This window comes from Magnolia sinica, chromosome 14, assembly GCF_029962835.1.
Source record: "Magnolia sinica isolate HGM2019 chromosome 14, MsV1, whole genome shotgun sequence".
In the NCBI taxonomy this organism is placed as follows: Eukaryota; Viridiplantae; Streptophyta; class Magnoliopsida; order Magnoliales; family Magnoliaceae; genus Magnolia; species Magnolia sinica.
The window spans coordinates 15,147,367-15,174,218 of NC_080586.1; the positions used below are offsets into that span (position 1 = coordinate 15,147,367).

General features: G+C 41.0%; 3 protein-coding genes across 10 annotated transcripts in view; all 3 read left to right on the forward strand.

The window, feature by feature from the left end:
• The window catches only part of LOC131225918 (nuclear intron maturase 4, mitochondrial), a 31,514-nt gene extending 20,374 nt beyond the window's left edge, over positions 1-11,140 (forward strand). For 4 of the 6 annotated variants that reach the window (XR_009161616.1, XR_009161615.1, XR_009161618.1 and 1 more), the window contains 2 exons: positions 8,167-8,268; positions 10,545-11,140. The gene's annotated coding sequence lies outside the window, so the exon portion shown is untranslated. Of the gene's footprint in view, positions 1-7,262; positions 7,938-8,166; positions 8,269-10,544 lie in introns of those variants that run through there. The other 2 variants (XR_009161619.1, XR_009161617.1) reach the window with 2 other exon arrangements.
• LOC131225920 (uncharacterized) lies at positions 1,063-2,149 on the forward strand. The gene is made up of 3 exons (XM_058221532.1): positions 1,063-1,342; positions 1,469-1,599; positions 1,716-2,149. Exons 1-3 carry the CDS (start codon positions 1,105-1,107, stop codon positions 1,812-1,814), a joined length of 468 nt encoding a protein of 155 aa, XP_058077515.1. The 5' UTR covers positions 1,063-1,104; the 3' UTR covers positions 1,815-2,149.
• Positions 11,141-13,765: 2,625 nt separating the features above from the next.
• LOC131224819 (uncharacterized) overlaps positions 13,766-26,852 on the forward strand; it is a 31,478-nt gene continuing 18,391 nt past the window's right edge. For all 3 annotated transcript variants that reach the window (XM_058220221.1, XM_058220222.1, XM_058220223.1), the window contains exons 1-2: positions 13,766-13,984; positions 14,116-14,175. In XM_058220221.1, coding sequence (XP_058076204.1) covers positions 14,171-14,175 — 5 coding nt within the window. In that variant the 5' untranslated portion in view covers positions 13,766-13,984; positions 14,116-14,170. The remainder of the gene's footprint in view (positions 13,985-14,115; positions 14,176-26,852) is intronic.

Here is a 26,852-nt window from a genome sequence, read left to right on the forward strand (position 1 = left end):
CCCGAGGGTATGGTCGACCAAAGGGGTAGAGGGAAAGGGCCGGCTCAAACAACTTTAGAGAACCGGTATAAACAAAAAGGATAGGAAAACCATAATTCAATATATTGCTAAGTGGTTTTACCAAACCGGCGTTGCTTTCAACGCCGTTAAATCGAAAAGCTTCAAAGTAATGATTGAGGCTATAAGTCAATTTGGACCTGGGCTTAAACCTCCTTCATATCATGAAATGAGGGAGACATGCCTAAAAATTGAAGTTGAATATACACAATCCTTCATAGCTGAATATAGGGAATCATGGAAAATATATGGTTGTTCACTAATGGCCGATGGATGGACCGATAGATCCGATCGGTCTCTCATTAACTTTTTGGCAAATTGTTTAGCTGAGACAATGTTCATGAAGTTAGTGGATGCGTCGGGCCATTCACACACATGAGAATATTTGTTTAACTTACTAGATAGTGTAGTTGAAGAAATAGGTGAGGACTACGTTGTACAAGTAATTACAGATAACGCAGCCTCGTATGTAATGGTCAGTCGTCTTCTTATCGAGAAGAGGGGACGTTTATTTTGGACCCCCTGTGCGACTCATTGTATTGATCTTATGTTAGAAGATATAGGTAGATTATTTATAAATGTGACTCCAAGGACTAGAAGAATCACGGTCTTTATGTACATACACGCCCTTCTTCCCAGTCGAATGAGAAAACACATTGGGGGTAACTTGCTACGTCCAGTAGTCACCCGTTTCGCTACAGCCTTTTTAACACTACAAAGGCTGCATGCAAAGAAATCAGAACTTAGAAGCTTTGTAGTGTCGGTCGATTTTACAATTGGGCCTTGGTCAAAGAAGGTTGAAGGGAAACGGGTTCAACAAACAATTCTTTCTCAAAGTTTTTGGACTCAAGTGGTAAAGGCGCTAAAATCATCCGAGCCCTAGTCACTGTGTTGCGATTGGTGGACAGGGATGAGAAACCTGCAATGGGATACATATATGATGCGATGGAGAGGGCGAAAAATAAGATCATGGACCATTTTAACTACTATAGAGACCCTGATTACAGGCCAATTTTAGATATTATATATAGAAGATGGGGCAGCCAAATGTCATCCCCATTGTATTTGGCTACTTACATCCTTAACCCAGCCTGTTTATTCGTTTCTGCTGATCCAGCAGAAGCACTAACTATGCATATGGTTGGATTTATTGATGTCTTGGAAAGAATGATTCCAAATAGAGGAGAACAAGACAAGATCTCAACTTTGCTGGACTTCTACACAAAAAGTGAAGGGATATTCTCAAGGGATATCGTAATAAGAGATCGGACAATGAAATTACCCAGTAAGTACTTCTATGAATGAATGTTAGTGTACTGTTAACTGTGTACTGAACTCTTACAAAAAGTTTTTCTACAAAGTGTCTCTAAGAGACTAAGATTCTAACCTATACTTAAACTGTTTTTCTCAGCTGACTGGTGGGCTGCCTATGGAGTGGACCCGAACAGGAAGGATCCAGCTCTAAAGAAGCTGGCTATGAAGATTCTTGGACTCACGTGTTCTGCCAGTGGTTGCGAGTGCAATTGGAGCACGTTCGAAGCGGTAAGTTTAGAATGTTTAGTAATTGTTTTGTTTTTTTGTAAACATTAATGTTTTAGTGGCCTAAACTAAATTAATTACCTAAATAGCTAATGCCAAATGCGCTTTCTTTCTTGCAGATTCATACCAAGAAAAGGAATCGCCTTGAGCAAAAAAAAGCTCAAAGACTTAGTTTTCGTTCAATACAATCAAAAATTGCGAGAACGATTCCAAAGTAGGAAAGAAAAGCCCGGTTTCTTTAACCCTATCTACTTAGACGAGTTGGATGTAGATAATGAGTGGCTCGTAGAGACGGAGGACCCGGTATTTGCTGGAGAGGAGCTGGCATGGACACAAGTTGAAGATGCTGCATATGGATCGACACTTGGTGAAGGTAGTAGTACCACTCGAAGGCGAAGGACGGGGGGAGCCATAGGGCGACTAGTAGCCGTCAACCCGTTGATGAGATTGAGGAGATTGAAGAAGGAGAAGGTGATAATGATGATCAAGCTGAAGATCATCCACCATTGGATGTTGATGAAGTATTAGTACGTACATGATGATGAAGAAACGGAAGAAGAAGAAGCGTATGTGGAAGAAGGAGAGGACTCGAATGATGATGATGATGATGGTAGTGGTGGTGGACCTGGTGGTGATGTGCCACAATGGATGCTAGATCAATGTATATGATTAATGATTATTGATTAGATAAATAAAATAATAAATACATAACTTCTTAATTTTGTTTAATGCTTGTCTCATAAGTCTAAGTGTGTTGATGTTGATGTTGTTGATTGTTGATACTTGATAACTTGATATATTATGTATTGTATCATGTACATGTAGTGTTGAATGTTGAATATGGATATTTGATATTTGTTATTGTTAAATGTAAAATGTTAATTGTTAAGATTTAAGAAGTTAACTATATTGTAATTTGTAAATGTATCATTATCATATGTATGTAATTGGTTGGTTTTATTTTTTTTTTAACTTAAATTAAATGTAATTCATGTCCCAATGACATATAGTAATTTATTTTGATTTTTTTGATTTTTTTTTTTTTGAAATTTCAGATTTTTTTTAAAATTTTTTTGAAAAAATGCGAAAAATAAAATAAAATGCGACTGCATATGCGACTACAGGATTACATATGCTATTTGACAACATTGGCAGTAATCATCCACACATGCACAACAATCAGTCCCTAATCCAAGGAATTCACCAATTTCAATTCAAGGAACCTTAGGGTGAGAAAATGGGCAAATGGATTAAGGATAATGCAATCTAGGGTTAGGGTTTATGAAAAACAGGTATGAGAGGGTAAAATAAGAAGAAAACCTGAACTGGAAGACAGTTCCTGCGCGTGGACAACAACAATGGCCTAGATGCACGTGCGTGTAATTACGGCCGCACCTGTGTGGGACCCACTATTCAAAAAAAAATCACCTTGGCCCTGGTCGGCCAGGGATGGACTCCAAAACTCCTAAATTTCAGCTTGATCTGATGCACGGTTTGTGCGTGGTGCTCCGCCGAAGTTTCAGCCCTCTTGCAGGGCCATATTCTGGAAATCTGTTGTAGAGAGAAAAACGGCTGCAACTATTGATGGATTTGCAAATGGAATGCTTGTAGGAGGAGAAATATAGATGGAAGAAGGTGGGAACGAATCGGGATAGATGTGGCTTCACACCACGGTAGTTAGCCCTTCGAAGAAGAGAGAGCTTCGTTCACAATTAGGTTTTTATAACTCGGAAAGGAGCAGGAAAACGCAGCAATTTTTATTCATCTTCATTCAATTAAAAGAACTACAAAAGTGGCCTATTTATAAGAAAATCCTATACCCCAAAACTTGCGCCATGTGCGCAACCTATTACTTGGCGATGAAGTAAACTATAATAAAAACCAATCAAAGAAATCTAAAGCGTTCATGATGTTCTAAATAATATAAATAAGCAAAACCTAAAGTATGAACTTAATCCGACTAGTGGGTCACGATTATAAGATCCCATGATGGGCTTTTCTTGACTATCGGGCCCACTCTTTTGAATCAAAACTTCGTCTTCTAACTAGAAGGTCCTCCTTGGACGTCGTCATCGAGCCAAATCGATGGTGGGGCCCCCCCCTCTCCTTCCGTACATGTGTAGGGGGGCAGCGTGCGTGCGCGTGTGTGCATGATGTCCCCATCAATTCTCCCCGGCTGCGAAGATTTCGCCATTGGTGAAATAAAACTCTTGAATCGCTTCAGGATGTCAGGATCAAGTCTCTAAAGCTCCTCGTCAGTGAGCCACGCGCTGTCTGAAGTTGAGCGTGACTTCCCTTTAATTAGGTACTTCTGAAAATCGCCGTCCGACGTTGAAACTATCTGATGGTCCAGGATATCCTCTATTTCCTCTCTGGGTGTGTGAATGTTAGGTATGGGAGGCAGAGGTTGGGAAGAAAGGTTAGGAAGAGTAGATATGGGAGGTAGGGGTTGAGAAAATGGGTCGGGATGGGTAGGTATGGGACGTAGAGGCTGGGAAAATGGGTCGGAAATGGTAGGTATGGGAGGTAGAAGCCGGGAAAATGAGTCGGGACATGTAGGTACGGGATGTAGAGGCTGGGAAGATGGGTCGGAAGGGGTAGGTACGGGATATAGAGGCTGGAAAGATGGGTCAGAAGGGGTAGGTACGGGATATAGAGGCTGAGAAGATGGGTCGGAAGGGGCAAGTACGGAATATAAAGGCTGGGAAGATGGGTCGGGAGGGGGCCATGGATCAAGGGATAAATCTGGAGAATCAGGATGGGTGGACGAAGGGCCAGACAAAGTATCAATGGTCCTCTGAAAAGTAACTAGATCCTTCACATTGAATGTGGAACTAATTCCCATAGAAGGTGGAAGATCTACCTCATACACATTAAGACCGTTTCGTTTTATAATTTTGAAGGGTCCAGCGCTACACCCGTGTAACTTACGAACGACCCCCGGAGGATATCGTTCGAGCCTGATGCGGACCATCACAGAGACCTCAATATTGAATTCCTTGAAACGTTTATGCTGGTCTGGAGAAAATTTGTAATGTTCATTACTAGTAGTGATCTTCTGCATGATTTCTTGATGTCATGAATGAATGTGATGCGCAAGAGACTCTGCAGGCTCTGATGGCCTATGGGACGGTGACATAGGGACAAGATCAATAGATTTCTTAGGTTTATAACCAGTAACGACTTCATAAGGATTGAGACCTGTGGACCTATCGACAGAACTATTAAACGCAAACTTGGCTGTATGTATTACGGTGTCCCATGTTCTGGTGCGCTTTATATTCCTCCTAGGGGGAGACTCATACAATAGATTATTAGGAAAAACATCATGTAACTCATCCACTACTGGAATGGCCTTAGTGGGTAACTCTACACTAGCCTCTGGTGCACTCTCTCCAGCCACAAGGCTGCACATATTGTACCCCTCAAAATAGTGGTTTTGATGTCCCTCATGGGGTGGGTGCATGAGTGCACGCCCATAATTGATTCATTAACCAACTCCATTCATTAGTCTATCCTCCAGGCAACCTGCTTGAGATTGGACATCTACCCCAATGGTGGGGTTTGTCCTGGCGATGGTCTCCATTTCTAAGCGCTTATCCAAAGACTCGATCTGTTGGGACAACTTGTTTAGTGACTCTAGCAGTTGTTCCATGTTTAGTGTAGGGTACAAACCAAAATTCAGCAATATAGTTGTCAAAATAAAAGTTTTTTTTTTTTTAAAATAAAAATAAAAATAAAGAAACAACCTAGTTTCTAAAAACGAAAAAGTAAAGTTTCTGAAAACAAATTAGGAAAGTTTCTAAAAAAGCAACCTAGTTTCTAAAAACGAAAAAAGGAAAGTTTCTAAAAAACAAATTAGGAAAGTTTCTAGAAAAAAAACAAATTAGGAAAGTTTCTAAAAAAAGCAACCTAGTTTCTAAAAACGAAAAAGGAAAGTTTCTAAAAACAAATTAGGAAAGTTTCTAAAAAACAAATTAGGAAAGTTTCTAAAAATAGAAAGTAAGCTAGTTTCTAAAAAAGAAAAAGGAAAGTAAACTAGTTTCTAAAAAAGAAAAAGGAAAGGAAATTAGTTTCTAAAAACAAATTAAGAAAGTTTCTAAAAAATTAGTTTCTAAAAACAGAAAAGGAAATTAGTTTCTAAAAACAAATTAAGAAAGTTTCTAAAAAATTAGTTTCTAAACATAGAAATAGAAAGCTAAGTTAATTTCTAAAATAATTCAAATAAGGGGATAATAGAAAATTTCAGCAGCTTATGTCAGGGTTTACGGACCTCTGAATAGCCATATATGATGAGAATTGATGCGTAATGGACATAAACAACTAAACTCGAAGCACGTAATGCATTCCCCTATAAGAACCCTAAGCTCTGATACCAAATTTGATGTAGGACATGGAAAATTAAATATGATATGCAAGATCTCAGGCTTTAGATCATATTAATTCAAAACAATCCATATTAATTCTACATCCTACACAAAAGCTCAAACATTCAAGTAAAGGGAATCAGGCTTAAGATCACGTTAGTTCAGAAACAATTACACAAATTCCATATCCCACATGAAAATCCAAACCATTCAATTAAGGGGAATCTATGCGGGTCCAGGCCTACACAGGTTAGGGTTGGATCTGTTAAAATCATAAACCAAACGATGCTCAAAGATAAGTAGTAATCATCCACACATGTACAACAATCAGTCCATAATCCAAGGGATTCACCAATTTCAATTTAAGGAACCCTAGGGTGAGAAAATGGGCAAATAGATTAAGGATAATGCAATCTAGGGTTAGGGTTTATGAAAAACTGGTATGAGAGGGTAAAATAAGAAGAAAACCTGAACCGGAAGACAGTTCCCGAGCGCGGACAACAACAATGGCCCAGACGCACGTGCGTGTGATCACGGCCGCATGTGTGTGAGACCCACTATTTAGAAAAAAGCCACCTTAGCCCTGGTCGGCTAGGGATGGACTCCAAAACCCCCAAATTTCAGCTCGATCTGATGCACGGTTTATGTGTGGTGCCCCGCCGAAGTTTCAGCTCTCCTGTAGGGCTAGATTCTAGAAATCTGCTGTAGAGAGAAAAACGGCTGTAACTATTGATGAATTTGCAGATGGAATGCTTGGATGGAAGAAGGTGGGAACGAATCGGGATAGATGTGGCTTCGCACCACGGTAGTTAGCCTTTTGAAGAAGGGAGGGATTCGCACCTAATTAGGTTTTCATAACTCGGAAAGGAGCAGGGAAACACAACAATTTTTATTATATTCATTGAATTAAAAGAACTACAAGGGGTGCCTATTTATAAGAAAATCCTATACACCAAAACTCGCGCCATGTGCACAACCTATTACTTGGCGATGAAGTAAACTAAAATAAAAACCAATTAAAGAAATCTAAAGCATTCATGATGTTCTAAATAATATAAATAAGCAAAACCTAAAGTATGAACTTAATTCGACTAGTGGGCCACGATCATGAGATCCCATGATGAACTTTTCTTGACTATCGGGCCCACTCTTTTGAATCAAAACTTCGTCTTCTAACTAGGAGGCCCTCCTTGGACGTCGTCATTGAGCCAAATCGACGGTGGGGCCCTCCCTCTCCTTCCGTACATGCGTAGGGGGTGGCTTGCGTGCGCGCGTGCACGTGATGTCCCCATCAACGCCTACCACTGAAAACTTCTTTGGGGCTACTGAAATTTTAAGTCAAGCTGATATTTGTGTTTTCCCTTCATCCAGGTTTGTTTGACCTTATGATCAGGTTGGATGGTAAATAAGCATCACGGTAGACCCTAGGAAGATTTCATTAGTGGGCGTCATTGTCCCAACTGCTTTCTATGTTGTGGTCCACGTAAGCTTTGGATCTGCCTCATTTTTGGGCCCATGCCATAAAATGAGGTTGCAAAATGGAAGGTGCGGATATAATACACACATGTTATTCTCAATAGTTCTAAATGTTGGTTGGTATATCTATTCAATGGCCAACAAACGAATGACTGTATGCCACCATGACACAAACACGGCAAGGAGTTATGTTTGTCCCATGGTATCTCACGGTAATAGAAGACAATCCCTGTCACATGCAATAATTACATTGTTTTAATCCCATACCACCTAATGCCGTCTAATACCATGTGCTAAACACCCAACCAAAGGGGGCTTTGTTACATTGTTTCTGCTTTGATTCTATGCCATTTTCTTTCACTTACTATTTCCTTCTGACCAAATGTCTCCTTGTGATTGACTTTACCATATGATGCAGCTATAAAAATTTTACTCATGCTGAAATTACATTATCGAAACTCCTGCTTGGAAGTGATGCATCAGCCAATCCCAAGCTAGGTAGAGTAGGGTTGATGTCAGGTGCACAGCCAGTTGTAGAAATTTTGCCAATGAATCATGAAATGCCTATTTTGAATATGATTTACAAAATAGGATCCATAAAGCCAACCCCACATATCTGGGACAAGGCTATGATGATGGTAGTAATGCAAGTGGCTGTGGTTGTGATGATGATGATGATGGTGATTATGAATCTCTCCTAACGAAAAAATGTCTCAAATTGATGCAGACCGAGGTGGTGTCGCAATGGCAGCACATTGGGTTGCAGCAGTAGGATGGCACAATGGTTGGCAATGCCAGTTAATTACTTCCCTTGCAGACCATTGATCAGGTACATCGGTGGGCTTCCTTTTGATCTGCACGGTCCACTTGGTTGAGGATGGTCTGTGTGTCCTTGTAAAAAATAGTGTGAGCTGAATTCTTGCCACCAAACTTTGGTTGAGGCAGTCTTCTGTTTTTTAGTGATGAAATAAATAATCAATATGACAGCATCGTCAATGCAGACCAGAAGAGGAATAGGGCCATGAGCTAAACAATGAACAAATATGATCAAACCAACCTACAACAGTGTCTTACCAAACCAAGGAGAGTACCTTAAAACCAATAAAAATAGGGATTATGGGCTTTCATAAGGGTCCCCTTTGAACAAGGAGTCTGGGAGTGGAATATTTGATGCGAAGTCTGGATTTTGCGGGCTCACCATCTCACACGGAGCCAGCTCAGCTGACACTATCCATTTTGCATGGTGGATTGTGCCCTGCAAAATGCATGCAGATAATTTCCATTTTTCCCCCCATAAAGGCTTGATCCTGCAAACAAGAAGCTGGTATTACAGTGGAGGGGGAGGCTCTGTGAAACGTTAATTTTATGGCAAAAATCTACTCGCAGGATTCTTGTCCAAACAGACCTGTTTGGATTGGGAGGAAACAAAAGACGAGAAAGGAAAAAGTAAACACTTTTCTCATGATGGGACATTTCACTATGTTTGGATAGTAAAAATTGCAGTGGATCCCACATTGTAATCATTACACTTTTCCATAGTCAATTTTCCCGGCACAAGATATGAGGTGAGTATGATCTCACAAAAATAAGATTTTCACTTGCTATCCAAACAAGATCCCCAAAAATGGAATCTATGGTTCAAGGGTGCCATGGAATCCTTGGGAATCCATAATTGGATAATCACTACACTTCTCTTTTCCTTTTTTGTTCCCCCAATCCAAACATCCCTGGGTAACAAGACTGGCATTTAATAGAGAAGGCTTAGAGGTGGATGGATATGAACTTCCATACTACAACAAAAAAAAGTCTTCTTGATGTATATAGGATAAAAGCGAAACCAACAACAATGATATGATAACAGTCATCTTTGCAATTGGCATGCGTATCACTTGATAACTTCTCTCACACATTGTCTTTTAACTTCTTTCTCAGCCTGCATTTTTTTAATCACTTTTTCCATGCTTAGTTGATGTTTGTTTTGAAATTCTGGCATAGGCTTTCTTCTATTGCTTTCACTGGTAACTTGATTTCTGTGTGAGATGAATTTGAATGCAATGATATTGCTAGACATGGGTGTTTGGTAGGCAGTTTCTTGTTTGTTTTGCCTCTTTTTTTTTCCCACTTCCCACATGTTTCGGTTTGTTTTGTAGTCTTTTTTATATTGGCTGATGAAGTTGGTCCAGATTAATTGGATTGCTCTCATTTTTATGTTGTTTCTTAGATGAACCGTTTGGCATTGATTGATATAGTTCTTGTGCCATTTTTCTTTTTCATGTGGATGTTTAAATTCATAGCATTTGGGGTGTAAGTAGAGGTGTACACGAGTCGAACCGAGCCGAGCTTTGCCCAGCTTGTGCTCAACTCGGACTGCTCAAGTCCCAGCTCGTGCTCGGCTTGGCCTTTGAGCTTAGAACAAGAGCTCGTGCTCGGCTCGTCTGAGTTCGAGCCGAGTTCGAGCAGATTTCGAGTATGCGGCTTACCGTCGGTCAGACTCGGACTAGCAAGTTGCGGCAGGGGCAGGGGCGACCCCCAGACAGAGAGAGAGAGGGAAGAAGACGGAAAGGGCGACCGGGCAAGGCAGGGACCGCCGGACTGAGAGAGAGAGAGATGGAAGGAAATGGGGAAATGAGGAAGGGTTAGGGTATTTTTTGAAGGGGAAGGGAAATGGGGCGTGCAGCGTGCGGGTAGGGTATTTTTTTTGAAGGGGGTAAAGTAAATTAGGTTTTTTTTTTTTAAAGGGTGTATATATTTATTACACACACACACACACACACACACACACACACACACACACACACACCACCGAGTCGAGCCGAGTTCGAGTCGAGCAGGGGCAAGCTTGAGCTCGGCTCGAATACGTTTCGAGTACAAAAAAACAGCTCGACTCGGTTCAAACTCAGCTTCGATCCGAGTCGAGTCGAGCGAGCTACCGAGCTACCGAGCTTACTCTGCTCGTGTACAGCTCTCGGCGTAAGTGGCTTCATCTTCAATTTGTATTCCTGTGACTTAAACTTCATTTGGCTTTGGTTTCCGATGATCATTTTTTGTTCAATTCCTTTCAGCATTTGTTTTTTCACCTTTTGCCCATCAATTCATGTATTGCAGGAGCTGAAAAATGAAGCTCAGTCCAAGCAAAGGGCCTCCTCGGAAAAACACCATGCAATGTGCAAGGGTCTGGCTATGGGAAGCCTCAGATTACACATTGATGTTTGATACAGCAGGATGGAAGGCTTGTAGATGACACAAACCATGTCTTGTGTGAATTGAGTTTGTTATCATCTGCAAGTTGTCTGGATTGAAAATTCAATCAGTCAAGCGAAAACAGTAGGTACTGAAAGTGACAAACAGGACAAGAAACCAAGTTGAATATGACTGGCTTGGGCACCCATCTAGTCGTCTTGCTAAAAGCATACAAACACATACCCTTGTAGGCTATAGCTGAAGAGATGCGTCATACCAGTTATAAGCTTGCAACTGAAGAGATGTGTGGCCATCAGCTGCAAACACATGCAATGATTTGCAATATCTTTGCCCTCCCACCATTTGTCATCATTTGATCCAACAGGGATTCATGGTGAAAAAAAAAAAGAAGAAAGAAGAAAAAAGGATGTTCTCGGGAGATATGGATGTATAAATATCAAACATTTCTATTGTAGATTTTCATTAATCTATATATTAATACGTAACTGCCAGATTACTCATATGCTTTCTATTCAAATTGCTCATATGACTAATTGCTGTATGTTTGGACAGCTAATTATTGTTGTAGATCAATGTGGTGTGGATGTTACATTCCTTATCTTGAAGGAGCTCTTCGGCTGGTTTTGTTGCGACAGGGACCAGTAGTAGCCTCCTTTTATGTGATCCGTGCCATTTAGTCATTGGCAAATGGATTGGAATATGTTTGATATGGTTGCCTTGCATATATGAGAGCAGATTGGGTGAGACTCCAGTCTCACCCAAGACGGTGTACCGTGGGGTTACTGTGGGGCCTGCCTTGATGTATGTATTACGTATCCATATGTTTTTCCATATCATTTTAGGGCATTATCCCAAAAAATGAAGCAGATTCAATTATCAGGTGGACCATACCATAAGAAACAGTGGTTGATTGACCATTAATGGGCTACAAAAGTTTTGGATCAAGCTGATATTTGTTTGTTTGTTTGTTTTTGTTTTTGTTTTTGTTTTTTTTTTTTTTTAATAATAAAAAAAAAAACCCTTCATCTAGGCTTATGTGACCTTATCAACCGATTGAATGGTAAATAAACACTACGGAAACATTAAGGTGTGCCCTAATATGTTTTAAATGGTAGAATGGTCAATCACCACTGTTTCTTATGGTATGGTCCACCTGATAATTGGATCTACTTCATTTTTGAGATAATGCCCTAAAATGATCTGGAAAAATAGATGGATGGCATGGATACATAATACATATATCAAGGTGGGCCCCATGGTAAGGGCCGCACCATCTTATATGTAGCTGTCTGATTCAAAAGTAGAGCTTGAAGTAAAACCAGTAAAATTCAAGTCCAAGGTAGAATATTTGGTATGTAATTTCAATAGGAGAAGAAGGATATTCCAAAAACAGTTACAAAGTAAGGGCCATAATAGTACCATAACAACATTGTGATGATGTGGTCCAATTATATTGCAACAAGCAGGATTTCTTCGCTTGTGTCAAGTAGAGGATCGGGATTCATTTTGGTCCCACTATGCACCATCACAAATATGAATTCGGATCGTCTGCATGCTACAAACGGAAAAAATTCTACCTATTAAAGGATAAATAAACCACATCATCACATTGCATTTAATTTTTTCTACCTATTAAAAAATAAATAGACTACATCATCACACTGCATTTAACGCAGCAATGCTGACAACGTCAATGATGATTGACACCCAGATCCATGGCTCAACTGGCAGACTGAGTGGAGATTCCTCGTTTCAACACTTCAGGTCTTGGTATTGATCCCCACCGGGGTGGCTAACATGGAGTGTGTGTACTGACATGGGTGTGTACTGACAAGCTAACCCAAAAAGAAAAAAGCGTCAATGATGATTGGACCAATAACGATGAATAATTGCTGCAAGTAGAGGATTTAGATTGGACCAAAATATGTTTTTCGAAATTAAAAAAGAAAAAAAAAGAAGGAAAAAAAGCCGTAATGGCTGCTACGGAAATTGTAGCATCATGACGGCCTAGAGAGAGGGCGGTAGGCAATCGGCGTGATTTAAATGGCAGCAGATTAGGTGAGCTCAGGGTGGGGGCCCTAGTCCGCTTTGATGTATGTGGTGTATCCACGCCGTCTATTGGGTTTTCCAGCTCATTTTAGGACATGGTCCAAAAATTAAAGCAGATCCAAATCTCAAATGGACCACACCACAATAGACAATGGTGGTTAAATGGCCACCATTTAAAAAAAATTCCAGGGCCTACTCTAATGTTTATTTGACATCCAACCTGTTGATATTCTCACAAAGATATGGATAAGGGAAAAATACATACATCACCTTGATCCAAAACTTTTGCGCCCCCAAGAAGTTTTTAATTGTGGGAATTCAATCCCTATTGTGTGGTCCACTTAAGATGTGGATCTGATTCATCTTTAGGGGAATGTCCTAAAATGATCCGTTAAACTTGATGGACGGCGTAGATATATGACACATACATCAAGGTGGGCCCCACACTCAGAGAAACGCCCACTAACGTGTTACCCGGGCAACGCCTAATCCGCCACCGATTTACATGTTCACACCTTCGAGCCACCTGGTATTGGGTACCCGAGACCGGTTTGTAGGAAAAGTAGGAATGCTGACACGGAAATGTCCGACAGCTTGTCGCGATGGCCGTTGAGTTCCTGATACCAGACACGTGACATGCAGACTGTAGGATCCATGCCGTCCATCCAGTTGGTCCTGTCCGTTGATAGCTGTTAGCGTAGTATCCCTCTAGATGGACCATCACATGCATATGCATGGTGTCTTTCAAGTGGGCGGCTAGTGTAAAAATAAATTCAACCGAACAAACTGATGGATAAGATTGTCCAGTCAGAGCGGTTTTTTTCCTGTGGGACCAACCAAGGACAGGACCCATCAATGGAGGGCCCGGATTCATTTCCCACTGGCCAGGCAGTCACAAGTCCACGTTTCTTTCGATAGCGAAACGCCACTCCCTCATTCGGCGCGGTGGATGGGAGTCGTCCTCACTTGACAACACGTGGCACGCGTGCGCGAGATCTGGGTCTCCCATTAGGTGGGCCGCACTATCCACGTGCAACGGCCCAAAAGTCAGGCTGATCAGGTCATCAGGTGGGCCTCATACCGTCAGTCAATATTCCAACCATCCATTTCCCACTTGCATTGCATCGAGCTTCCACACGTGTAGCGTTTTCACGTGTGACCGTGAGTGTTCTTTCTACACAGGAACTCGCTCGGCGGGAAGAAGCGGGAGAGGAGTACTCGCATCGCTTCTTTAACGTTCCTCTGCTTTCAGAAAAGCGACATAACAGGGAAGAACCAAACCCTAACCCTCGCAGGTCTCGCTCTCCCCCAAAGCCCTAATCCCCCCCTCTCTGTCTCTTCCGAAAGCCCTAACCCTAATCGATATTTGCTTGCTAGTTCTGCTTTATAGTGTATAGATTCTCACTCTATCTCTTATTCTTTGCAGAATCTCTTGGAGGAGAAAGCTTAGAAAGGAAGATCCAGTCGTATTCATTACAACGATGAGGTCAGTAGCGTTCTCTTTATTATTGTTGTTGCTGTTGCCGCTTTTGTTGCTACTGCTGTTGTTGTTGAACTCTAAAACTGTGTTGATGCTTGAAACAAGTGGTGGAAGTAATTTAAGTAAAGAACTAAGAACCGTGCCCTGCTGTAGTTGTTCGTTTTGGGCTCAGATACTGGAGTAATCGTATGATTCTCTGGTGTCTTTGTGCCATGAGTCTGTACAGGTGGGGCCGGTCATGTTCCTGCTGTGGATGCGCCATACCCTGTAAATCTCTCAGATGGAAAGATCGTCGGCATTCAATGTTTGATCATTTGTTTCTGTTCAATGTCTATTGTTCTGTGTCCTTTTCTTAGTTGCCTGTTTGTCAGCCATCATCAGAAGGGCTAGATCGTTGCATCGGGGAAAATAAGAGTCACGGCCTATTGACATTGAGGCCATCAAAGCAATGGTCTGGATCATCAGACCATTGGCTCCACTTTTGCAGCCGTGTAATTTCCTTCCTTTTGTAATAAATTCATCTTTCATCATCATCATCATGTAAAACTTACTCTAACGATTTGGGATTGGCTCAAATACATGGCTGGTTGGCTGTGCTGGTGCCAGTTGGTGTTAATATCAGCCTCTACCATGGCTGGTTCCAAGATCCCAGGTAAAAGAGGAAACTTGATGCTTAGTTCACTGTTTATTGTAAAACTTTTGTAAATCTACTATTTAAAAGCCAATCCCAAAATTACTGGGAGAAGCTAAGATGATAATGTGACATTTTACCTCTGTATATTGACGCAATGCAAAGAAGAAAAAGAGGAGATGCAGTTGGAGGCCTGGTCTCAATCCCTAGAAGCAAATGGGACCTAAGGAGAGCCCATCTCGATCCCCAACGGAGCCTAGAAATGGTTCCAAGTTCCAACAACAATAGACAAAAAAGGTCACCGTGGGAGAGCCTTGTCTAGACCATAGTTTTCAGACCACACTCAGGACTTGCTTGACTCCACTCAGTGAGGTCATATCTTTGGGCCATGGGCCTGGAAAACTAGTCAGAACATGGTTTCTGTGTGACCTTGCCCTAGTTTTCAGAGTTAACTTGGACCAAGCAGGTCAACTCGAGACTTGTAATCTTCGCTTACTGGCATGGTTCAGCGTCAGCGGATGCGTCCCTGCATCTGCCTACTCCATGTTGGCTTACTGGCACGGCTTCAGGTTGGGTAGGGTCAAACCTAAGGTGTGGAAAATGGCGATTCTGGCTATTTGGTGGGCGATTTGGAAAGAAAGGAACGACAGATGCTTCAACAACTCTCATTCTCCCCATCACGTTGTGGGTTCAAGGGCTAAAAGATTAATTAATGAATGGGCAGCCAATGTTTCTTATCTTAGGGACTTTAATTTTCTTTTTCTAGGCTTGTAATCTTCGCTTCTGCTATCTCAGCAGTTGCCCTCTATTTTTTCTCATCGGTTTTTATATATTCTCTCGTTACTTTTATTTTTTATTTTTTAATAAGCAGGTCAACTCGAGACTCACTGGAGTCCATTGACTCCACTCAATGAACTCATATCCTTGGTCAATGGGTCGGAAATCTCGGTAGAATCTGGTTCTTAAGTGACTTGGCCCTAGTTTACAAAGTCGGCTTAGACTTAGTTGACTCGACCTGGTTTCAGCAAATCACCTGAGTTGACCTAGGGGCACTTTAGTGACTTTTAGGAGAACAATGGAAAAGCTTAAATTCCTTCTTTACAGTTTACGTATGCATTGGTTTACTTTTAGGAGTTTTGATTAGCTGTTGTTTTTAGGTTTAGTAAAGACACAACGCATGGCCACACACATTTGGGCCCATGTCCATCTATGTCCAAGCATTTCATGTGGGTAGAGCCCAATGTCTAGAGAGAGATGTCCTGCTTTGTAGGAGGAAGAGAATGCTCATCCACATGCCACCAATGCTACTACCCTACACCATGGAAATCACATTGCAATCAACCGGTCCTTCTAAACCTTGACCAATCATCATATATTGTTATGTGCGTGTCAAGTCTTATAGGGTACCTGGTGTTTGAAACCTCATGTCCTTGTCTAGGTTATGTAGATTGCATTGATTCCATAAGTTATGCATACTATTTACTCAAATATTTTGATGATTTGATTGGTTCAAAAACTGCCTTATATCTTACCCATTTTTCTAATTACATGCTCGTGTAAATCTCCTGGAGTGAAAACTTTCTGGTTAATTTTTGAATTCGTATATGCCAGCTCCAATTAACCATCTAATTTAGAGTATCAATTGAAAATTTTGATCCACCTTGAATCAAATGGGCAACTAATTTGCATGAAATCTAAATTGATTTGATTCACCCAATTGATAGGATCTAGTGTAATTCAATGAATTTTGCATCATTATTTCTTCTGCATTTCAAAGCACTAAATCTAAGAAGTTATGCTGCCATGTTGAAGTATCATTTCGGATGCTTCTTTACACTGGCCCTCAATCTAGTTTTCTGTTAGCCAGGCACAACCTTTGTGTCTTCTATAGGTAGGGCTGTCAAGGCCTAAAGTTGGCTTCGGCCTAGATTTTGAATTGTTTGGGCCAGGCTTGTCAGGCTAGGCTCATCATCATCACCATCATCATCTAAGCCTTATCCCAACATAAATCCTTTTCCACCATTCCACTCTATCAAGGTCCTTAACTTAGGTTAGACCATCTGCCGTCAAGTCTTTTCTTACTACCTCCACTCATGTTCTTTTGTTGAGCCCTCAACTTATACCAACTCACTCCAAACTTGCATAGTTCTTGGTCTCCGTTACATATGACCAAATCATCCAATCTTACTTTCCCTCATTTCCCCCCCTCATCTCGTTACCCATTGGTGCTACTCCTAATTCCCCTTTAATGCATTCGTTTCTAATTCTATCCCTCCTTTTCTTGCTACTCATCCATCTCAACATCCTCATTTCAACTGCACTCATCCTATGAATATGTTGTTCCTTAACTGCTTAAAATTTTGCCACATAAAGAATGTCTGGTCTTTCGCTTAAAATAAAAATAAAAATAAAAATAAAGAATGGCTGGTCTTATATCCATTCTATAAAATTTCGCATTCAGTTTAAGTGGTACCCGACAATCATATAAAACTGTAAAGGCACATCTCTATTCCACCTTGCTTGAATTCTATTTACAACATCCTTCTCAATCTCTCCATTCTCATGGATTATCAACGTAAAATATCAAAAGTAGTCAATTTGGAAAACTTCTTGATAAGCATTCTTAATTAATTCCTTGTTCCCACTCTTATTGTTACTAAAACTGCACTCCCTATACTTAGTCTTAGTTTGACTAATGTTAAATCCTTTAGATTCTAAACCACCCTTTCATAAATCTAGCTTGTGTTTACACCCTCCCTTGTCCTGTCAACCAAAACTAATTCTTTTTTTTTTTTTTTTTGAAAGGTGGAGCAAATTATTAAAAACAAAAACATGAGCTACAAATAGTAAAAAAGAAGAACAAAAACAAAACAAAAACCACAGAAAAAGGAAAAAGAAAAGAAAAAAGAAACACTAAAAAGGAGACAAAAAAAATATACATTAGACCTTAGACTCATGCCTAGGAAAACTCAAGATCCCAACACCACGCAGAAGACTAAGGGGCCCAGTCTCTAAAGAAAAGGAGCACCCTGTTGAAAACCCCAACAGAGGAAACACTCGTTCCAAAAGCAATACAAGTTTCTCTCATTCCACACGACCCAAAGAACTGTTAGGAGGAGAATTCTCTAGTTTTTCGTTCCAATCAATCCTCCTAAGTCAGCATGCTAGTTGCAAAAAAGGTTGCCAATGGACTCCGGCATTGCCTAGGCTACTCCAAGCGTTGAAGGACTTTGTGCCAGACATTCGAAGAGAAGGCGCAATGGATGAAGAGGTGATTAATGGACTCTTTCAAACTAAGCAAGGAAACATTCGTAAGACACATCCCTCTTTTCCTCAAGTTGTCTATAGTTAATACTTTGTTCCTGCATGCAAACCATGAAAACTCAACCACCGTAGGAGGGGCTCCGTTGGACCAAACCACTTCCATGTGGCAACAAGATGCTGATGGTCGGGAGGAGACAAATTTTTAGAAGGACTGCACTGAAAAGGAACCCGAAGGAGCCAGAGACCAGACTTTTTTTTTTTTTTTTTTGAGAGATAACGCATATCCATTAAAAAACGAAAAGAAAGAGCACAAAAGAAAAAAAGAAACAAAAAGTCTGCCGAGGTAGTAGACAGCGACAAAGAAAAGAAAATAGGAAAGGAACACAAACAGAAAAAAAGAGCAGCCTCAAACAACCACAACGACCAAGATAGAGAAGGGCAGAAACAAAGGGAACCCAAAAAGAGCTAAGTCCCCAAGAATAGGAGATCGCAATCTTTTAGTTTGTCATCAATGGAGGCCCATTCAATTATGTTGCGCTTGGCCCTGAAAGCAACCACCTGAGCCGAATTGGAAAAATCTATAAAGCATTTCCCGTTTCTTTCTTCCCAAACTGACCACCAGATTGCTAGAATAGCCATCCTCCAAAGACGAGTAATATAGTTGCCACATTCCACCCCATTCCACGTACAGAGCAGCATATCGACCGAATTGGGAAAACCTAAGACATGTTGAAACGCGAAAGGAGATCCGACCAGATTTTTGAGATGAAGGGGCAGCGAAGCAACAGATGGTCGACAGATTCCTCGTCCCGCATACAACATAGGCAGATGTTTGTTAAAGCCATACCTCTTTTCCTAAGGTTGTCAACAGTAAGAATCTTCTTTTTACAGACGAGCCAAGCAAAAGCCGACAACTTAGGAGGCACGGGATATTTCCAGCAAAAATGAAGAGTATCCTCAGCAGTGGCAGAATTGCTATTGATAAGAAAATTGTACAGGGATTGAACTGAGAAGTTGTTGGATTTTTCTAAATTCCAAACAATGGAGTCCTTTTCAGAAAGCATCGGGACAGAAGCATGGATGCATAGCATCATCTCTGAATACTCATCGATTTCCCAGTCGTTCAAATTGCGACGACATTTAATATTCCAAACAGCTTTACCTTTGGTGATAGTGCAATTGTTAGCTACCAAAATATCTCTGACAGGCGAGAGGCTGAAAATTTGAGGGAACTTGTCTTTCAGCGGCTGACTTCCTAACCAAGGATCCAACCAGAAACGGATTCTCTTCTCGTTACCCAACGCGAAACCGATATTAGTAATAACGGTCTTTTTCATTTTCGATATGCCTTTCCAAATGCTTGAAGCAGTACCCGTGGCTCCGTCTTTAGTCCACCAACTATTTTGCGAACTACCGTATTTGCCCTTGATAATACGATTCCACATATTCCCGCTTTCTAATCCAAGTCTCCATATCCACTTACCGAGGAGAGCTTGATTCATAACTTTTAGATCTTTGATCCCAGCCCCTCCCATACAAGTCTGGCTGCACACTTCCTTCCAATTGACGAGGTGAAATTGCTTCTTGTCCTCCTTTCCATGCCACAGGAAATCCCTCCTAATCTTATCTAACGAAGATAGCACTGCAGGCGGACATCTGAAGGGAGACATGAAATGAATAGGCAAACTGGACAAGGCTGACTTAATGAGGGTCAGCCTGCCAGCGAAGGTCAAGTACCTGCATCTCCATTGAGCTAGGAAGGATTGAAATCTGGAAACGATCTTGCTCCAAAGAGCCTGAGGAGGTGAGCCAATGCATAATGGGAGGCCCACGAATGCCGAAGGAAGCGAGCCAGCTACACAATCCAGAATTCCAACCAAAATAGCCGAATCTTCGTTGTCCAGATTGACCCCAATAAGCTTTGATTTGGCGAGATTAACACGCATGCCCGACACAACTTCGAAGCAACGAATAGTGGTGCGAAGGTTGAAAATGTTTTCAGCATTGGCTTCAAAGAATATGAGAATGTCGTCGGTGAACTGGAGATGGGTGATGGGCAAATGGACACCTTCCATGGGAATACCCTTAAGGATACCTTCCTGCTGACCTCTTAAAAGCATTTGAGAGAGGGCCTCCCCAATGATGAGAAAAAGAAAAGGAGAAAGGGGATCTCCCTGCCGCAACCCACGGGATCCCTTAAAGAATCTTTTTGGGGAACCGTTCAGGAGGACAGAGTAATGAGCCGAATTCAAACATTCAAGCATCCACGCACACCATTTACTGCCAAAACCCATTTTCTTCAACATGTAGTGTAGAAAATTCCAATCGACATGGTCGTAGGCTCTTTCGATGTCCAATTTACTCATCATGCTCTTCTGTCCAGATCTGTTGATGGAGTGAAGGCATTCATTAGCTATCAATGAACAATCGATGATCTGTCTTCCAGCTATGAACGCATGCTGGTTTGTGGAAATGATGCTTCCCATGATCTTCCTTAGTCTAATAGACAGGACCTTCGCGAGAATTTTATATAAACTCCCCACAAGACTGATCGGTCTGAAGTCTTGGATCGCTGCAGCCTCAGAAACCTTTGGAATAAGGGCTATGAAGGTAGCCCCCAAGCTCCTGGATAATTTGCCACGGCTGAAAAATTCAGTAAAAAATTCCATAAGGTCCTTGTGAACAAGATCCCAAAAAACCTGGAAAAATTTGATTGGGAATCCGTCGGGACCAGGCGCTTTGTCCCCCTCCATGGAGTTGATGGCGAGCTTCACCTCATCTATTGAGAAAGGGGATTTAAGGGACGCTGCTTCAGCAGTAGAGAGAGTAGCCATGGGCAGCCCATCCAAGCGAGGTCTGTTCCAATATTTTCCCTGCAATCGATCTCTGAAATGGGATACAACTTCCATCGTAATAGCCTCTTGGTCTTCCGTTCTCTTCCCGTTTACAATAATGTTGGTAATCTGGTTACAACGAGCCCGCATATTGGCAATGCTGTGAAAATAAGCTGTATTTCTATCCCCTTCCTTGATCCATCGGACCCTAGACTTTTGTTTCCAAGAAATTCTTTTTCTAGCGCCCTGGCAGAGAGAGATTGAATAAGAGAGATTCTACGGGCCAAAATGTCTGGGGGCATTGGCTAGAGTTCCGCATTCTCATCAATTCTTTGCAATTCCTCAAGGATCTTATCCAACTCCTGTTCTTTGACCAGAAATTCCTGCTGATGCCACTCTTTCAACCTGCTTTTTAGATGTTTTAACTTTTCAAAAAGTCTAAAACCAGCAAAGCCCTTTATTTGGAGTTCATCACACCAATTCGAGATTTTCTGGTGAAAACCCGCAATCTTTAGCCACGAGAGGTCGAATCTAAAAGGTTTGGGACCCCAGTTTGCACCCTCGAGAGTAAGCTTGATAGGCCTATGATCAAAGGTGGTTCTAGGAAGCGCAATTTGGGATGAGTGGGAGAAAAGAGCCATCCAATCGGAAGATACAAGAAATCTCTCAAGTCTGGAGAGGACGGGGGTGGTTCTACCGTTGGTCCAGGTAAACTTAGATCCCAGGAGGGGAAGGTCCACCATCTCATGTTCTTCGATCCAGTTAGAAATGGCGGCCATTAAAGGAGTGTACCTATTACCATGTGATTTTTCTGTGGGGGATCACAGGACCGTCCAATTCGCTTCTGATATTGCTTAACTTGTCCCAGAAGTCTTGTTTTTTGGCATCATCACTAGGCCCGTAGATGGAGGACATGAGAATCCGAGTACCAAACTGAGCAGACACAGAATAGGAACCCACCCAACTATTTTGCAGTGACCAAAAAGACGAGCGCCAAGCGAGCAAGATGCCGCCAGCGCTACCTTGAGCATTTAGAGTAATCCATTTGGCATCAGAAGCCCCCCTGAGACCAGACTCTTGAATCAGTTGCTTCCACTGGAATAGACCCTATAGATGAAGGAGAAGAGCCGTAAGATCCTAGACTTCAGAATCGAACATATTCTAAATTTTAGGAGGAATCCAAACACCTTGCTCTCCTTTCCCGGAAAAACAATCTACCACTGTGATGTCCAATGAAGGACATACAACCACTAGAACCGGAAAATCCCGAGCAAGAGAAGATTCACCACACTAGGTGTCAGACCAAAAATGGATCATCGACCCATCTCCAGGAGCAAACTTCAGGTTGGCAAACACTTTAGGGGCCACATTGGCAATTCCCTTCCAAAGGTTGGAAGCCTTGTACAAGGAGCCACTTTGGCAATTTCCCTTCAAAAGTTTTGGCAAATTTTAGCCAAAACTATTTCATTTGCAAACAACATGCGCCATGGGATCTATTCCTCCAAATGCCTCCTTAACCAATGTAAAAAGGTACAGGCTTAATGCTGACCCCTAGGGCAAGCCTACAGGGTCAAGGCCTAAAGTTGGCTTCGGCCTAGATTTTGAATTGTTTGGGCCAGGCTTGTCAGGCTAGGCTCATCATCATCACCATCATCATCTAAGCCTTATCCCAACATAAATCCTTTTCCACCATTCCACTCTATGAAGGTCCTTAACTTAGGTTAGACCATCTGCCGTCAAGTCTTTCTTACTACCTCCACTCATGTTTTTTTGTTGAGCCCTCAACTTATACCAACTCACTCCAAACTTGCATAGTTCTTGGTCGCCGTTACATATGACCAAATCATCCAAGCTTACTTTCCCTCATTTCCCCCCCTCATCTCGTTACCCATTGGTGCTACTCCTAATTTCCCTTTAATGCATTCGTTTCTAATTCTATCCCTCCTTTTCTTGCTACTCATCCATCTCAACATCCTCATTTCAACTGCACTCATCCTATGAATATGTTGTTCCTTAACTGCTTAAAATTTTGCCACATAAAGAATGTCTGGTCTTTCGCTTAAAATAAAAATAAAAATAAAAATAAAGAATGGCTGGTCTTATATCCATTCTATAAAATTTCGCATTCAGTTTAAGTGGTACCCGACAATCATATAAAACTGTAAAGGCACATCTCTATTCCACCTTGCTTGAATTCTATTTACAACATCCTTCTCAATCTCTCCATTCTCATGAATTATCAACGTAAAATATCAAAAGTAGTCAATTTGGAAAACTTCTTGATAAGCATTCTTAATTAATTCCTTGTTCCCACTCTTATTGTTACTAAAACTGCACTCCCTATACTTAGTCTTAGTTTGACTAATGTTAAATCCTTTAGATTCTAAACCACCCTTTCATAAATCTAGCTTGTGTTTACACCCTCCCTTGTCCTGTCAACCAAAAGTAATTCTTTTTTTTTTTTTTTTTGAAGGTGGAGCAAATTATTAAAAACAAAAACATGAGCTACAAATAGTAAAAAAGAAGAACAAAAACAAAACAAAAACCACAGAAAAAGGAAAAAGAAAAGAAAAAAGAAACACTAAAAAGGAGACAAAAAAAATATACATTAGACCTTAGACTCATGCCTAGGAAAACTCAAGATCCCAACACCACGCAGAAGACTAAGGGGCCCAGTCTCTAAAGAAAAGGAGCACCCTGTTGAAAACCCCAACAGAGGAAACACTCGTTCCAAAAGCAATACAAGTTTCTCTCATTCCACACGACCCAAAGAACTGTTAGGAGGAGAATTCTCTAGTTTTTCGTTCCAATCAATCCTCCTAAGTTAGCATGCTAGTTGCAAAAAAAGTTGCCAATGGACTCCGGCATTGCCTAGGCTACTCCAGGCGTTGAAGGACTTTGTGCCAGACATTCGAAGAGAAGGCGCAATGGATGAAGAGGTGATTAACGGACTCTTTCAAACTAAGCAAGGAAACATTCATAAGACACATCCCTCTTTTCCTCAAGTTGTCTATAGTTAATACTTTGTTCCTGCATGCAAACCATGAAAACTCAACCACCGTAGGAGGGGCTCCGTTGGACCAAACCACTTCCATGTGGCAACAAGATGCTGATGGTCGGGAGGAGACAAATTTTTAGAAGGACTGCACTGAAAAGGAACCCGAAGGAGCCAGAGACCAGACTCTTGAATCAGTTGCTTCCACTGGAATAGACCCTATAGATGAAGGAGAAGAGCCGTAAGATCCTAGACTTCAGAATCGAACATATTCCAAATTTTAGGAGGAATCCAAACACCTTGCTCTCCTTTCCCGGAAAAACAATCTACCACTGTGATGTCCAATGAAGGACATACAACCACTAGAGCCGGAAAATCCCGAGCAAGAGAAGATTCACCACACTAGGTGTCAGACCAAAAATGGATCATCGACCCATCTCCAGGAGCAAACTTCAGGTTGGCAAACACTTTAGGGGCCACATTGGCAATTCCCTTCCAAAGGTTGGAAGCCTTGTACAAGGAGCCACTTTGGCAATTTCCCTTCAAAAGTTTTGGCAAATTTTAGCCAAAACTATTTCATTTGCAAACAACATGCGCCATGGGATCTATTCCTCCAAATGCCTCCTTAACCAATGTAAAAAGGTACAGGCTTAATGCTGACCCCTAGGGCAAGCCTACAGGAATTGGGAACTCACTTGTCTTTCCACCAGTGGTCCTCACATTTGTTACTGCTCCCCCCTACATATCTTTAATCATGTGAATATATATCTTTTTAAAAGTCTTTTCTTTTCCTACACCTACCAGATTAACTCTCTAGGACCCTCTTGTAAACTTTCTTTTAGTCAATAAAGACCATGTGGATATCCTTCCTCCTCTCCATACGTTTCTCCATCAATTGTCTTAGTAGGGAAATAACTTCAGTGGTTGACCTCCTTGGCATGAGACCAAACTAATTTTCTGATACATTCATTTCGTGCCTTAGTCTTGTGCTCAATCACTCTTTTCCAAAGTTTCATAGCATGGCTTATTAGTTTAATCCCATGATAGTTAGTGCAGCTCTGTATCCTCTCGTTTATTTTGTGCCATGATACATTTCCTCCATTTGTCTGGCTATATATATTATATTATATTATATTATCATTATCTTACAATCTTGATGAAGAACTTAAACCAAAATAACTTAGTATCCCTTATAAAATTCCAAACCTCAGTTGGTATACCATTTGGTCCAAGGGCCATTCCTGTTTTCATCTTTCTCAAAGCTTCTTTCACTTTAGATATCCTAATCCTTATGAAAGTATCTATGGACTTTGATGCCGTTTAAGTTTATGGTACCTTCTATCCCTATGCTTTCAGAGTGATTGTCGTTTAACAAGTTCTGAAAATAGCTTCTCTACCTTTCATTGATCTCATCGTCCTTAACTGGAACCCTTTGGTCATTACTCTTTATGCATCCAACATGATCTAGGTCCTCCTCTCTCTCATTTTTGTAAGTTTGAAGGCATCTTTTTCACCTTCTCTTGTCCCCGATCTATTGTAAAGATCGTTATAAGCTTTAATTTTAGCCTCGCTTGCTACTTAGCAAATCTTTTTACATTTCTAATGTACTCAACCATCTCATTGTGCATGACTTTTATTACTTCTTCAACATTCCTCTTTCTTTCTTCCATCAATTTATTTATGAATAAAATGTGTTCTCCCCTTTTAAATTCTACCATCTAGTTTTTGGAGACCTATTAATTTCATTTCCTTTCTTCCATCTCTTAATGTAAACATCCATAACTATTAACCTATGTTGCACGGTCAAACCCTCTCCAGGTGTCATATTAATCGTTCTGTCTTCCTAAGTAGATAAAAAATCTATTTGGCTTGTATATGATCCACTTTCGAAAGTTATTAATTGTTCATCTCTCTATTTGAAGTATGTGTTTGTTGGAGCTAGATTGTATGCCATGGAAAAATCAATGATAGCTTCCTCCTTGTCATTTCATCTCCCAAAACCATATCCTCCATGTACTCTCTCCTATCCTTTACTTTCTTTCCCTATATGGCCATTTAAGTCTCCTCCTAAAAATATCCTCTCTTTGTTCGGAATTTCTTGCATTAGTCCATCCATATCCTCTTAGAATTCTCTCTTGATTCAATCCTCTAACACTACTATGACTCATATGCAAATAACATTGATTATCTCCTCTCCTAACATAAGTTCTATTGATAAAATCCTATCACTTGCTCTTTTAACATCTACAACTTCTTCCTTTAAATCTTTATCTACCACTATCCTTGCCCCATTTTTATTATTGTCACGTCCTACTTATCGAAGCCTGTGTTCATCAATTTCTCTAGTTTTGGCTCCTTTTCACTTGGTCTTCTGAACATAAGCTATGCTAAATAATCTGTAGTATATCTTTATTATTTTTAACTTCTTTTGCAATATGATAATATGCCTAAACCATTTGAGAAGCAGGAGCATGGCTATGGCTATTACAAAACTTTGCATTATGTGTCTAGGAATGGGGAAAGAGTGGAGCGCCTGTTTATGCATCGTGAGTATTTGGATGTGCAGTCTGACATAGGTCCTTTTTGACCTCTTTTGAATGGTTTGGTGATGCTATGGGCGGTTGAAGTCTTTGTCGAGGCATGGCATGGGGGTGTACCTGAAAAATGAGTAAAATCTTATGGTGCCTTTCCATGTTGATCACATAGTTCCAATAATTGGTGACTCGATTTGACTGAATGTTGAGCCGAGTCACGACGAAACTCAACCTTTTCTGTGACTTGATACTGACTTGATCAGACTCGTTGAGTTAACTCGATGATTTGGTTGACTTACTCAGAATGACTTGAAACGAGCTGATATCGAAGCTAAATTCTTTGGCCGGGTGGTGGTCGATGTGCAAGGAATGAAACAATAGATCATTTTGTAATAATAAAAAAAGGAGAATATGTTCCAATGTCT

What these genes read in the sequence shown, in the direction of transcription:
- LOC131225920 (XM_058221532.1), top strand. Translation starts at nt 1,105, where the DNA reads ATGTCATCCCCATTGTATTTGGCTACTTACATCCTTAACCCAGCCTGT. An exon ending in TCGGACAATGAAATTACCCA is followed by an intron (nt 1,343 to 1,468) that starts GTAAGTACTTCT and finishes TGTTTTTCTCAG; the next exon opens with CTGACTGGTGGGCTGCCTAT. An exon ending in ATTGGAGCACGTTCGAAGCG is followed by an intron (nt 1,600 to 1,715) that starts GTAAGTTTAGAA and finishes TCTTTCTTGCAG; the next exon opens with ATTCATACCAAGAAAAGGAA.